The 14884-nt window shown below is 35.0% G+C and overlaps 1 protein-coding gene across 1 annotated transcript in view; it reads left to right on the top strand.

Annotated features, from left to right (window-relative positions):
• LOC136829608 (uncharacterized) overlaps nt 1-14884 on the top strand; it is a 576969-nt gene that overhangs the window by 16464 nt on the left and 545621 nt on the right. Inside the window, 1 exon segment of the mRNA XM_067088454.1 lies at nt 4216-4678. Within this exon segment, the coding sequence (XP_066944555.1) occupies nt 4615-4678 (64 nt within the window). The 5' untranslated portion in view covers nt 4216-4614.

Raw genomic sequence — 14884 nt, 5'->3', positions numbered from 1 at the left:
GAGGGAAGGCATGGATGGTGCCAAACAATGCACAATTACATTAACACCAAACACTTCAACACAAATTTACGTAGGGTACTCGCACAGTGAAACAGGAAATAAATCAGGCAGAGGAATTACAGGATTGTGGCTGACTAAAAGAAACCTTATTCCAGTACATTACCTTCGTCAGGATGACGGTGTCCTTGTCCGATAGGGAGTCGGTGGTGGAGGGAGGAAAATGAAAAGATGCCACTTACAAAAGGTACTGGCTCGAGGAGAGCACGTGGAGGGAATACAAGGGACAGGCAAGAGGGAAGGTTAAGTTCTGGGTGATTCTCAGCTACTCCTCAGATCGAATTCCCAATCGAACACAGCGGGAACTGCCGGTCTGTGGCCCTTACAAAGCCTCAGATGATTATGCCTGGGCATCCTTGTAGGTGGCATGGTAGTCAATGCCCGCTTTGCTTTCTAAAGGGTTACAAGTATGGGTCACCTTCCCAGGCTGTGGGCCGGGCACTTTCTCGTTTTCCTCCTTGGCCGGTTGTCCGTTTCCAGCGAGGATTTGCATCTTCGAAGGCTGCACCTAGGGATAAGGATCTCTGGCAGTCACTTTGAATAGAGGAAGTATCAAGGGCTTACCCATATAGGGAAAGAGGGAGAGAATTGGTAAAAGGGCAAATGATACCCACAGTTCTTTTATTTAAAAATTGAGTAAAAAGAATTTTATTCTTATATCTCTTACTTTAGTATTATTAAAGGCTGGTGAGGTTTCTTGGAAAGAAGTTCCTTCGTTGCAATATATATATATATATATATATATATATATATATATATATATATATATATATATATATATATATATATATATATATATATATATATATATATATATATATATATATATATATATATATATATATATATATATATATATATACACATCTGATTCCACAGGAAAATCTTGAAAAGAAACGGCAGAGTGCCAAGTATATAACAAGTAAAAAATGCACCGAAGTTTCTTCGGCGCAATCAAAGTTTTCTGTACTGTGTATAACACTGTATGAAACTCTCATCCACGGCCCATGAAACTTTCGGCCGGCCGTAATGACCTGTGTTGTTGCATTGCCAGACGCACGATCATGACTAATTTCAACCGTAAAAACATTAAAAAACTACTGAGGCTAGAGACCCGCAATTTGGTTTTACCATGCTATCGATTGGACGAAGGCAGAAGAAATTGTATTTCGCTGTGATTATATTAGCAGGAATATAATTGAATCTGCTTTTATTAAGACGTATTCCAGAAAACTTATAAATTTGAGCCCTGTTATATACAAATTATACAATCTTATTATAGACAAAATGGTGAGGTGTTATAAGATTATCAGTTAGTTTTGTCTAGACTGTTTGTTTTATTACTACGTGTCATTATTTCTTTTATTGTTGATGTCTCTTTATGTATTTATTATTAATATTGCTCTTCATTCAGCTGTTTTATTATAATTGCCATTATTTCTTTAACTGGTGATGTTTTCTTTTGTATATTGTAATTATCAATATTATCATTACTTTTAATATTTCGGAATTCGGTTGTTTTATTTATAAATTGGTCGACAAGTAATCATCTTGTTATTCCTCATTTCTGTATACAGTATGATGCGGTCGTTAGGCAATTCCTTTCCTTGTTTTGATTTGTTTGTGTTAAGTAGTTGAGTAATCTAGACGAATATTGTTTCTGCTTGTAATGGCTTGATGATACATAGTGTTTTTTTTTTTTTTTTTTTTGCTTTATTTTTGTAAGATCTTTCTTGCTCACTTGTTTTATTCTCCGTATCACTTTGTGCCCCGAAGATGTGTTAATTACACGAAAGTACTTGGCACTCTGTCGTTTTTTGTCAATATTTTCCTGTGGCTTCAGCTGATAAATAAATCACGTGCGTATTTATGTGATTTCTGGTATATATGTGTGTATATATATATATATATATATATATATATATATATATATATATATATATATATATATATATATATATATATATATATATATATATGTATATATATATAAATATATATGTGTGTGTGTGTGTGTGTCCTTTTAAGAGTTCAGTTCTTCAAGCCCAGTTAATATAGGTTAATATGACTAGAGTCTGTAAATTCATTTAGTTTAAAATTGTGTTAATACGTTTATCGTTGCTCCCTTCTATTTGACATCACTTTACGCTCAGTATTTAACACATCACATTATAGGACCCCTCACTTGCGAGGTTAGAGTTTGCATATCTGAATAGTCTACTTCTTTTTGTCTTTGACAATTCTTGGAATGTATCGGTTATTCCTCATTTAAAACGGAGCTTTGTCCAAATTCGCTTAACCATGCACTTTGTACTTAAGTGTTATTTTGTAGTCCCCCTCGTGTTACATGATATGTCCTATTTAATAAATAAATGGGGATAATACGCTTAATATGGATTTTGTAGATTTTGTATCTTGCACAATTTCATTTTAGTTTTTGGTTTCTTCTTATCTTTTATTCTTGTTTACAAAATTTCTCAAGAGGAAATTACAAATCACATATCAACTTATAGGGCCCAAATTTGTTAAAGTTACAATAAGAAGCTGAACCTAAGGATATTTTCATCCAGTTTCCTCTTTGTTTCCAACCATGTTGCTAAACAGACCAATTAATTCACTTTTAGATTTTCTCAAAAGTTTCAAAGAAATGAACAAATTTTACTCTGGCGGACCCTTTCCTTCTCCAATTAGAGTTTATTATCCAGAAAGATGATGCCCTTATATGGCGTTATTTTTACATGAATCCTTGACCTGGAAAAAGAAAGATCAAATAAGGGATAATTTCCGAAGAGAAACATTTTGGGAAATTGCTGTCGATTTTTCCCCTCTCTTTTCTGTGCTCCTCACTTCTTTGTCCTTCTTCGTGGAGTGTTATTTTGGGAAACAGGTGGTGCCTTTCCATTACACTCGAGCATCTTTATAGATAATTCATCCCTCTTTTCGCGTTTTCCTTGCATTCGACAGCGGTGAGGTAAAATGTATCATCTATCATTAGATAACTTAATTTTGCAGCCATTATAATACGTAAAGCTTATCTCTTTGATAGAAGAAATACACATATTACGTACTACACACACGTGCGCGCTCACGCATTCGCACACATACGTTATATATACAGTATGTATGTATTTATATATATATATATATATATATATATATATATATATATATATATATATATATATTTATATATATATGCATCTTATATACTGAGAGGGGTGGTGGTTGGCTGAGTGGTACATCTCTCTCTTTAGGCACGCTAAACCCGCGGCTTCCTCCTGGCCTACCACTCACCAGTCCACCCAGCTATAAATGGGTATCATCGTCTGCTGGGTTCAAGAAAAAGTGCTCGAGGCTAGCGCCCTCCTCCCTGAAGGTTGTTGTGAGAAGAGACTGGAATTATGTACCCTTCCTGCGCTACTCTCCCATAAGGAAAGATGCTTCCAGGAACATACTGTATATATATATGTATATATATATATATATATATATATATATATATATATATGTATATATATATATATATATATATATATATATATTTATATATATAATATATATATATGTATATATTATATTAAATATATATATATATATATATATATATATATATATATATACTTTTACTGTATATATATATGTATATACATATATGTAATATATATAATATATGTATATATATACATATAGACATGTATACATATATACTGTATATATATATGTATATACATATATGTAATATATATAATGTATGTATATATATACATATAGACATGTATACATATATACTGTATGTATATATATATAGATATATATATATATATATATATATATATATATATATATATATATATATATATAATATATATATACAGTATATATATTATATATACAGTATATACAGTATATATATACAAAGCGGTAGAATTAATAAAGCAGATCAGTTTTAGGTTTTACCTGTCACCGTCGTTGTCTCGAATGAAAAATTAATGTATGTTTCTTTATTTATTACGAACTAGTCTTGTGAAGTATTTCTTCTTACCATCTTTTATTGCATATGCATGTTAGTCAAAGTACATTTTGGTAAGTTTGAGAGCATATTTACTTGTGCGTGCACTGTGCACTAATATACACCTAATTTTCTAACTTTTTTTACAGAAGAATTATTGTGAAAACTCGAAACTGTTCAGAAAGTGTAATAAAGAAAACGCCAATTTGACAGACGATTGAACGAAGAGAAGTGAAGTCGAATGGAATAACGATTCTTGTGGAAAAAGAGCTGAAGTAATAAAAAAAAAAAAAAAAGCAATTCAGAGTAGAAACAAAGGAGGACTATTCATATTCAAGCCTCCAATACAACTCGCACTCGGCTTGACGGCCGGAAAGGCGAGACTGCGGATGAAGTGGAGTTGTGACTTAGTGAAGTTTTGAGGTAGCCGAACGAAGGGCAAAACTGATTCGCTGACCCGTGAACTGTAAATGCTGTGGCACTGCGAACCCTGAAGAAAGGGTCATGGTACAGCAGTAGTTGGGGGGTCAGGTATTACGACCACGACGATGGAGGAGACCGCAGGAGTCCTGGCGTTGCTCCTACTCGCACTCGCCGGAAGTGCTCAGGGGCGTAAGTATGATAAGGCCGTAATCGCTCATTTTTTGCTCTCTCTCTCTCTCTCTCTCTCTCTCTCTCTCTCTCTCTCTCTCTCTCTCTCTCTGCTGTGTCTCGTATGGAGGAGCTGCTGTTTGTAGCTTCCCTGCAATGGTCGTCTCGCTTCTGCTACGTCTCTGTGGTGTCAGTCCGTTTCAGTTGCTCTCGTTTGATGTGGTTCTTCTCCTCGCTGCCTCTCTCCAAGTGTCTGGTTCCGATCTTTCTTTCCTCCTGCCTTCCTATTCTGGACTGTCGTTTCTCATTGTTAGTTTCGGTGATTTCTTAATTTATGTGAAGTTGCTCTTTTTTCACTGTGTTGTCGTTTTTGTTATGCCTACCTCTCCTCCTTTCTCCTTCACTAACCTACGCTTAGACCGCTGAATATCTTGAAGTCAGGACATGCATTCATTTATTTCTTTCTATTTATGCTTATTGCACAAAATACCTTCTACCAGCTTATTAGTTTGTCATTTTTTCTGTAATCTTCGTCAACTGAGCTGTCTGCATTAGTTTATATACATTTAAGTATTAATTAATTTTCAATGAAATCCCCGTCTACAGAATACTCATGAACAAACGGAAGCGTTATTAGGTTTTCTGTGGATTGCTCACAAATTTCCTTACTTTTCAGTCAGAAATAGGATAGTGCTCTCTCTCTCTATCTCTCTCTCTCTCTCTCTCTCTCTCTCTCTCTCTATGTATATATATATATATATATATATATATATATATATATATATATATATATATATATATGTATACATAATACACATCACACAGATATTTATGCATATATACATACATATATATATGTATACATAATACACATGCACATATATTTATGTATACATACATACATACATACATATATATATATATATATATATATATATATATATATATATATATATAAATATATATATATATATATATATATATATATATATATATATATATATATAAAATATATAATATATATATATATATATATATATATATATATATATATATATATATATATATATATATATATAAGTATACACACGTATAAGTTACTTAAAAACGGAGTCCCTTGTAAATAAAAACAAATAGTTGGACATTATGCCTTATGCATCTATTCTCAGGATGACCCTTAACTTAGAAATTAAGCATGAAAAGGGAAAAGAGGCACCGTCGCTAATGATAGGAAAGGCTCATCCTTTCGCAGCTAGAGCAAAATGTCCCTCATGTACGAAAATCCTCGATTTCCCCGAAACTACATCTTAGTGATCGTGAGATGAATCCATCAATCTCCCCGAAGTAAATTTCGTCACAGTTACTGCACGGGAGTTTTTATTTACATTAATAACTGACCTACCCAGGAATTTTGGACAGTGAAAAATAAATGGGTAAGGTGGTCAGTTTTGAGGTGTTTGTTACATTAAAGTCTTGTATCTTAATGGGACCTCTATAGTATATATATATATATATTTTTTTTTTTTTACTTTATTAATATCCTTCTTTGTAATATGCGCTGGGTAGGGTAAATAAGTCAGATGTTGACGAACTGGATCAAATTCTTTTTGCAGATACCCTGCAAACATATCCTAAACCCTCCAAGAAATAGGCTACAGCCAACCGTCATCTTAAGTAGGACATCTTGATAGCTTAGGAAGCTATATACGATGAAGGTCCATTGATCGTTACGTCTAGTCTTTTATAACTCAAATATCTACAAAAGGCAATTTACGCTCTTTTCAAATTCTTTTTTTAGCCAATAGGTAAGATGGGTGAAAGAAGAATGAGGGCAGTTAGCTAGCTAACCATGGTAGGGAATAGTTTAGAAAGTTAAGTATTAGTAAGAGTAATGTAAAGTGTGGTTTGGCCACAATTTTATTTAGATAAAGGTACAATTTTTCTTACTTTGGCCTTAATATTAACATATTACAAAAATTATTTTGCACTATATTGACATAGTGAAATGTACGGATTATATATTTTACAATTTGTTCCTTAATAGTATAATTCTATTCAGATAAAGTTGCAATAATTTTTCTTATTTTAACCTTAATATTAAATGTTATAATAATGATTTTGCAATGATTAAAATCTAATGAATGGCACTAGCGTATTCAGTCTTTTGAAAATTAATTTAAATCTTCCCAGTTTTTGTCTCGGAATGTAAGTGGTCATCCACGTATCTTAGCCGGGTCATGCTACAAAGATTGATAGACGGCAAAACTTGCTCCATAAAATTCCATGTAAAGGTTAGCTAGAAGAAGGGAGATGAGCTGCCCATACTGCGGCCCATTTTTTAAATGAAAATTACCACTGAAAAAAAAAATGGCTACAAATAGGTTACACAACTTTAATGCTTTATCAGTGACAAGAGAAAAGTTTTCACATGGCTGTGATTTTCTTCTTAGAAAAGACAACATCTAAGCTAAAGCATTTTGTTTTCTGGTGTATGTTAAAACTATTGGATTTTGTGTTAAATCTACTGAGCGTTTTACGTGAGAGGAAGAGAAGGTTATTAAGGAGGGGAATAGCAACCGCCAGCCATTTGGAGAGTTAGTACATGCATGAATCCCTATTGGTTATTATGGGGAGTAAGGGAATCCGTCTTCATGTCTTTTGGGATACCGTAGAAATAGGAAAGAAAAGGACTGATTACTTTGCTTGATTCCAAGAAGCCGGTATCTACTTTATTGCCTCCTATGTTTCTAACGGATGCATTAAACACTGCAATAATATGTGTTAGTGTATCTTTCATTAAGTTTTAATAGGTCTCTCCGCCATTTATTAGTTCTTCAGCATTATTACTGTATGTCTCATTCTTCAAAAGCACTATCTTCCCATGTATGTCAGTTTGAGTGATAACGTTATTAAAGATTTTTGAAACCTTCTCGGGAGCGATTTTTGTATCGTTACTTTGCTGCAAGATATTTAACAGAATGCCTCCATGGCTCACGTCTTTATGGCAGAGTTGTTTTTAGCACGGTAAGAGGAAGGTTGGAGAGGTTCATTGCATCATCAGGTGTGCCTAGATTCTTCCATTCGCTGCTCCGAATTAGAATTGTTGCTCAGATTAAAGAAGGGGTCTCGCTGATTTTTATTACTTGCTTTTATTTAACTTGACTTCTGTGTCGGATGTTTGGGTCAAAACTTGTAACTCAACTTTCGACCTGTTCCCTTCGTCCGATGGACTTGAAATTTTGCTTGGATACTCAATTCCGGTGACAATACAACCTTAAATGATCAGTAGGTCGGCAGTGACCTCTAGGGACCCTACAGTGGCCTCCCTCAGTATCTCAGGATTTTTATGAAACTCTCTGGATTTTTCATACCTTCTTTGACTCGGCAGAATAAGTTAATAACTCACGGATTTTTCTAAACTTCTTTAGCTCGACAGGATATCATGTTCAATATTTTTTTTAGTTACAATCATAAATCTGTTACATTTTCTGTCAGAACTAAAAAGTACAAAGCAAACAAAAAAATTTAACTATTTTATTAAAATGCACTAAAAAGAAAAAAAATAATTATTTGAGAGACACCAGGATTTTCTTACAGTTAATCATGTCTACAAAAATAAAAGCGTGGGCGCCAAACATTGAAGGAAATGCTACAAGAAATAAAAAAAAAATATATATATATTTCTTTTCTTGTAGCATTTTCTTCCATGTTTGGTGCCTACGCTTTATTTTTGTAGACATGGTTAATTGTAAGAAAATCATGGTGTCTCAAAAAATTAGTTCATACTTTTAGTGCATTTAAATAAATGCTTGTTTTATTTTTATTATTTTTTTTTTATTATCAGTAGTCCCTGACAACTTAAAAAAGGAAATATATGGGTGCATAACATCGTCCCGGAACAGTGGGCGAAGAGAAGCGGTTAATTGTTTTTCCTCTCAGCTTAGCGTAGATGTCCTGGTTGGTGGCATGTATTTCCCTCTCGGCAATGATAAACGTGAAAAGTGATTAAGCCATGCATAACAAACAATGGTTTTTCGTTCAGTAGTCATTTTCGTAGAAAAAGAAATTCGGTTGCAGTATGGGACGCCCCTTCTCCCTCCTTTGAGCGAACCTTGACATGACACTACAGCGGAAATTTTGTCATCTATCAAACTCCGTGACACGATCTGGCTTAGATACATGGATGATATTTTTATATTCTAGGACAACAGCTGGGCCGATTTCAATAAGTTTTATTTTTTAAATAGATTAAATACGGTAGTGCCACTCACTAGTCTTAAAACTGAATGAGAAAAAGACGGCAAATTGCTTTTCCTAGATGTTTTAATCATGAGTCCACATAAAGTGTGCCTTCATCGTGTAAAGGAAACCTACTTTCGCTGTTTCCTAGACCCACTTCCGAAGTTATCATGATGTCCCAGTAAGTATCACGGGTGGCTACAAACTATTTCTTAGAGGACTTAGGATGTGTTCACATGGACGTCTGGAAAAAGAATTTGACACAATTCGTCAACATCTGACCCTGTTACCCTAACCAGCACATTTGGAGAAGGCTATCAATAAAACGAACAAAATATGCTATAGCTGTCCTACTAAGAACCAAAGACAAATGATGATGAAATAAAGTTCCTTGATGTGAAGAACATAAAAAAAAGTAACTGATCACCACAAACTTGACTACCTTATCCATTTATTTTTCATTATACAAAATTCGTCGGTATTTCACTCACTAATGCGTACATAAAAACAAACAAGGAGACCGATAGATTCATCTCACGAAGATTAATTGAGCATAAACGATCAGCAAAATAAGGTTCTGAGAAATCGATGATTTTTGTAGTTATGAGGGCTACTGGTCATGAACTGGAGTGGGGCCAAACCCTTTTCCAAGAGCAGTTGTCGTACAAAAGGGAGATTCCGCTATCATCTGCCAGACGGAGAATATGAATCTGTCAGGAGGAGACGGGAAATCGGATTTTACGGCCGGATTAATACCAGACCCAGTCTCAAACAGTGGTCAGTGAATGCGCTCACTAGACTCGACACAGGTAGGAGTTAACGAGGACTAAAAACAGTTTCATCACAGGACAACCGCCATTTCCCATACCAACATGTTGTTATTCCACTCCTGCATATTTCACAGAAGAATAGCTTGTCACTCGCCAGCTGCCCACATTCCCAAGTGTACAGGGGTAGAGGATTGTGAAATGAAATACGTGCTATGTTGTCTAAATAGCGCTTTAATGACTTGTATATTTATTTACTTACACACCAACACACTCACGCACACACGTACACATAAATATATATATATATATATATATATATATATATATATATATATATATATATATATATATATATATATATACATATATATATGCAATATATATACATATATAGATATATATATATGTATATATATATATATATATATATATATATATATATATATATATATATATATGAAAAATAAGAAGGCCCATAAAACACTATTTGTTGAAACCATATATTTCGGGCACTTGTTTCTGTGCCCCTGTTCACTGGTAGAATATGGACAGGTGTGAAAGTTACAATGGTATATATACAAAAACATGAAGGTGTGGCCTTAGGCCTCCGATGTTATGGAGGTGGCGTTTCTTAAGAAGGAGGAGAATGACCAAATTCCTAGTGGTTTTGGCCTCATTAGCTCCCGTTTGGCGATGGATCTGGCGGTCGCATTTCTTGGGTCATCTTCTTCAGGAGGGGTTTGAGGATTAAGGTGTCATGGCGTCCGATTTCCAATGTCCTATTGACAGGTTCATATTGTTGGTTTGATTGATGATAGCAGATTCCAGCATCTTTCTTTTGTACGGACAGCTACTCTTGAAAACCAACTCCGCCCCACTCCAGTTAATGACATGCCCTGTATTTCTGATATGTAGGAAAATTCCTGAACTCTCCGGAAGCGTAACGTACTGATCTTTTGTGCTCTGTTATTCTTTGCGAGAGCGATCTACCAGTCTCGCCTTCATGTTTTTGTATATATACCATTGTAACTTTCCACCTGTCCATATTCTACCAGTGAACAGGGGCACAGAAACAAGTGCCCGAAATATATGGTTTCAACGTTTAAATAGTGTTTTATGGGCCTTCTTATTTTCATATTACACTGTAGTATTACAGGAAAAGATATTCATATATACATATATATATATATATATATATATATATATATATATATATATATATATATATATATATATATATATATATATATATATATATATATATATATATATATATATATATATATATATATATATATATATATATATATATATATATATATATATATATATATATATATATATATTGTTGGATTTGGCTGCTAAACGTTTTTGAAGGAATTGTTTAAATTATATTATGGCCTAAGGGGCACGTAGACAACCAAATCCATAATGAAATGTAACAAACAGAGCTCACTTGCCCAGCATATTACATTTAAACAACAAAGCTGGTCGCCATTGAAAGCCAGTTGTAAATGGGCTACTTAAATTACTTTATTCACACAGTGAGCAATGGGACAACTGAGGGCTGAGATGCAAGCCAGCTGGGCAAATTAAATGATGCAGTCGCAACAAACAGTCAACACAACATAGGATATCTGGGGTTAGTCAGGTGAATTACTTGGATCAGTTACCCGATGAAATAATGTTGACTGGTGTGCAAACCAGTAGGACAATTGGTAATTAAAGCAACATTACTACAGGATATTTACATAGCCTTCGAAACAGTATTCAAAATAATTATGACTCGTAAATGAAGAGCCTTGGCCCTAGATTGACAGTCTTGCAAGGGAGCTGAGGGCTTGGTGCAATGAAGTGAGTGCCTCTTTGAGGCAAGAATTGCAAGGCGGTCATTGCAGAACAATGGGGGGGCGGGCCGAGACAACGCAGCTCTGGAAATAGATTATTCTAGTTGGACTTAATACATAAAGGACCCTATCAGTAGCACTAATCTATAACTATGGAAGGAGATTTTAAGTTTATGTCTTGGAAAGCAAAGGGTATTGTACCCCTAACTTAATTCATGCAAAGAACAATAAACCATTTAGTTTATGCCAGAAGGGACACATAAATGCATAGTAGTGGAAGCTTAGGAGATTTACTTGGAGGGGAGTGGAAAGGAAATAGAAGTAAGAAAGTTCAGTCTTAGGGAAAGTATACTGATACTCAGAAGTTAATTCACAGACACATACTGTGTTATCTTCCACACTGCACATACTTCGCAATCCAAGGTGGCGTTGATAGGTCCTTCCTCAACAACTGAACGGGTGCTTCTACCCTTTTTGATACCAGTGACTTCAGAGATAAGGAGTCAGTAATGTCTCCTTCTCAGAGAGATAAGGCGCACGTCTGCACCAATCTGAGGTTAGCTGTAGACTCCCTGTTTTTCCCATCCCAAAACTCTCCTCCAGTAGGGTGGTCCATAGCCCCATCCCTGGGTCCTAGTCTAGATATCTTATCCACAGGAATTCCATCCTTATGGATTCTTGCAATAGTGATGGTGGCTTAGTGTTTATGACATATATATATATATATATATATATATATATATATATATATATATATATATATATATATATATATATGTGTGTGTGTGTGTGTGTGTGTGTTGTGTGTGTGTGTTTATATATATATATATATATATATATATATATATATATATATATATATATATATATATATATATATATTGTGTGTGTATGCATGTATGTTTATATATATATATATGTATATATATATATATATATATATATATATATATATATATATATATATATATATATATATATATATATATATATATATATATATATATATATATATATATATATATATGTGTGTGTGTGTGTGTGTGTGTGTGTGTGTGTGACTTGTGCTAAAAGAAAATGAATTTTACAGGTGCGCTTTGCTTGTGCTTTGGTAGTAACGTTTTAAGAAAGCAATTCTTTTATGTGCAAAATTTCTGGGTTCACATGGCCCCAAGTGAAATGAGGTGCATGAATGCTAAATTTTCTCAGGGGACAACTTTTGGAATCGTGGAACGTTACTCTTAAATTCTTGCGTGATTGCTAATGCTATTGATAGAGAGAGGGAGAGAAATTTGCTGGTTGGGCGTGGATTCACGACCCAGCTAACTGTGTTGCTTAACTAAAATGGTGAACTTCAAATTGTCTGGAGCATGTTGGAAAGGAAATAGTGCACTATTTCCTTAGGTATCACTTGATTTATCACTTCACTGCCCAACTATGCTAACATTGAAAATATGCAGGCTAAGATGCGATAAAAAAAAAAATTCTGTTTCGGATGACTAACACTCTCTTCTCTGCAAGCTATTCATGGAGCATGCACATGGCCTAACTGATCCCTAACAGCCTTTCCAATCACGATTTTGGTCGCACCTAACACATAAAATAAAATAACATTGTACTTACTCTGTGGAAACCTGTTCACTTATGCTTATAGTGAGGGGTTTACACTAAAAGGTCCATTTCTTCATCTTATATCTAGCTTTAGCAAAGCTAGTAGCTGATGGCTGTGAGAGGTCGCTGACATGCAGTGATCCTGTGCCTTACAGCCTACAAGAATCCTGGCAAGGTTACCAATATTAGAATTTTACCTGGGGAAGAATGTGGAACTTCCCATGGGGGTTTCAGTTCTGACTACAGGTGTGGATTCAGGTAAAATCATGAAAGAAATCTAAGCCGAAGGCTTTACTTCAACAAGGGAAGTTGCAGCTAAACATTTAGGTTCACTTAAAGTCATTTATATTTGCATATTTTAACAAACCAAATCAGAAGAATGGGGAAATTTGAAAAACAAGACAGGTAAAACAGATTCTGTCAAATGAATAAATTTGTAACAATTTACATAATAACAGAAATGGGGAAAATCCACTTTGTAGAACACTGCTGGGTGAGGGACAGTGGCTATGACCATGGCACAAGAACTAGGTGCACAGATGATTCCACAGCTAGCAACTCTGTCTGTAATCTAAAACACATTTGATTACTTACAAAAACTAGGTAGCGTAATTAAGGAATCGAGGAGGTTGCACAGAAGGTGCCAAAGCAACTCGACTCTAGGCACTGGTATACACGTGAACTTTGGGTATTTACTCATTGCACTAAACAAATCAGGTCCTGTGAAAAATCGAACTTCAGAAAGGAAAATAAATTCAGTAGAAGAGTAATAGATTCATGACTGATTCAAAACCTCACTTCTGGGACCTCGTCTTCAGCACCAGTATGGAGGGCAAGAATTAGGGGCTTTCACCACAAAGTAACACTCAGGCTCAAAGCAGCCACTTGGGAAGAATCAAGGTTCTGATGGAGTGGATGAGGAAAGGGGCAAGTGTCTGGATTCAAGGGCCGGGCGATTCTCTGGTTACCCGAGTTCTGAGAGGGCGCGGGTTGTTGTCCGTCCCTTTATGCCCTCATAGGGATTACGTCTTTCCTCATTCAAGGTGGTGGTATCAGCGCTCAGTTGGCAGTCTGTTTGGAATATCGCGCGTGCCATGGGGGAACCATGTGGGACTTTCTCTTTGGCCTCCAAAAGGCTGTACCTTTAAGAAAGGCTCGAGCAGTCACTAGGTCAAGGAAGAGGATTAAGAGATTATTTAAAGGGTGAGGAATGAGAGGTTTTCCAGGAAGGGACAATGTTTTCCCACAACTTGCATTTGTTCGTCAGCGTTGTTTCAGTCAGAATAAGTAAATCAAGTTTAAATGGTGCAGCATTGCACTTTAAAGGGTGAGTTGATTTACATTCGTGACAATATACAAAATTAGAGCCGCCCCCCTGTACAGCATAAACTAAAATTGATATGGACAAAAACAAAAGTAATTCAGAACAGGTATTTATTTAAGTTTCTCTCTGAGTATTTAATATTTTGTGTGGCCTCCATCTGCCTGTACCACAGCCTGCATTCTTGAAGGGTATGATTTCAGCAAATCGCAAAAAAGCTGAGACTCAAACTCCATTTCCCTGAGCACTTCAGTCACTTCACTTCGTAGGTCGTCGAGGCTTGGTATACCATCATAGTTCACTGTGCGCGCTTCAACACGATCCTTTAAGATACTACCAATGTTTTCACACACATTAATGTCAGGGGAGCTACCTGGAAATTCACTTGACGAGAAGAAATCGATGCCTCTGTTTCGAAGCAGCTCCTGTGTCTGAAGAG

Source organism: Macrobrachium rosenbergii, chromosome 44 (genome assembly GCF_040412425.1).
Source record: "Macrobrachium rosenbergii isolate ZJJX-2024 chromosome 44, ASM4041242v1, whole genome shotgun sequence".
Taxonomy (NCBI): Eukaryota; Metazoa; Arthropoda; class Malacostraca; order Decapoda; family Palaemonidae; genus Macrobrachium; species Macrobrachium rosenbergii.
This window is presented reverse-complemented; position numbering and strand designations above follow the sequence as displayed.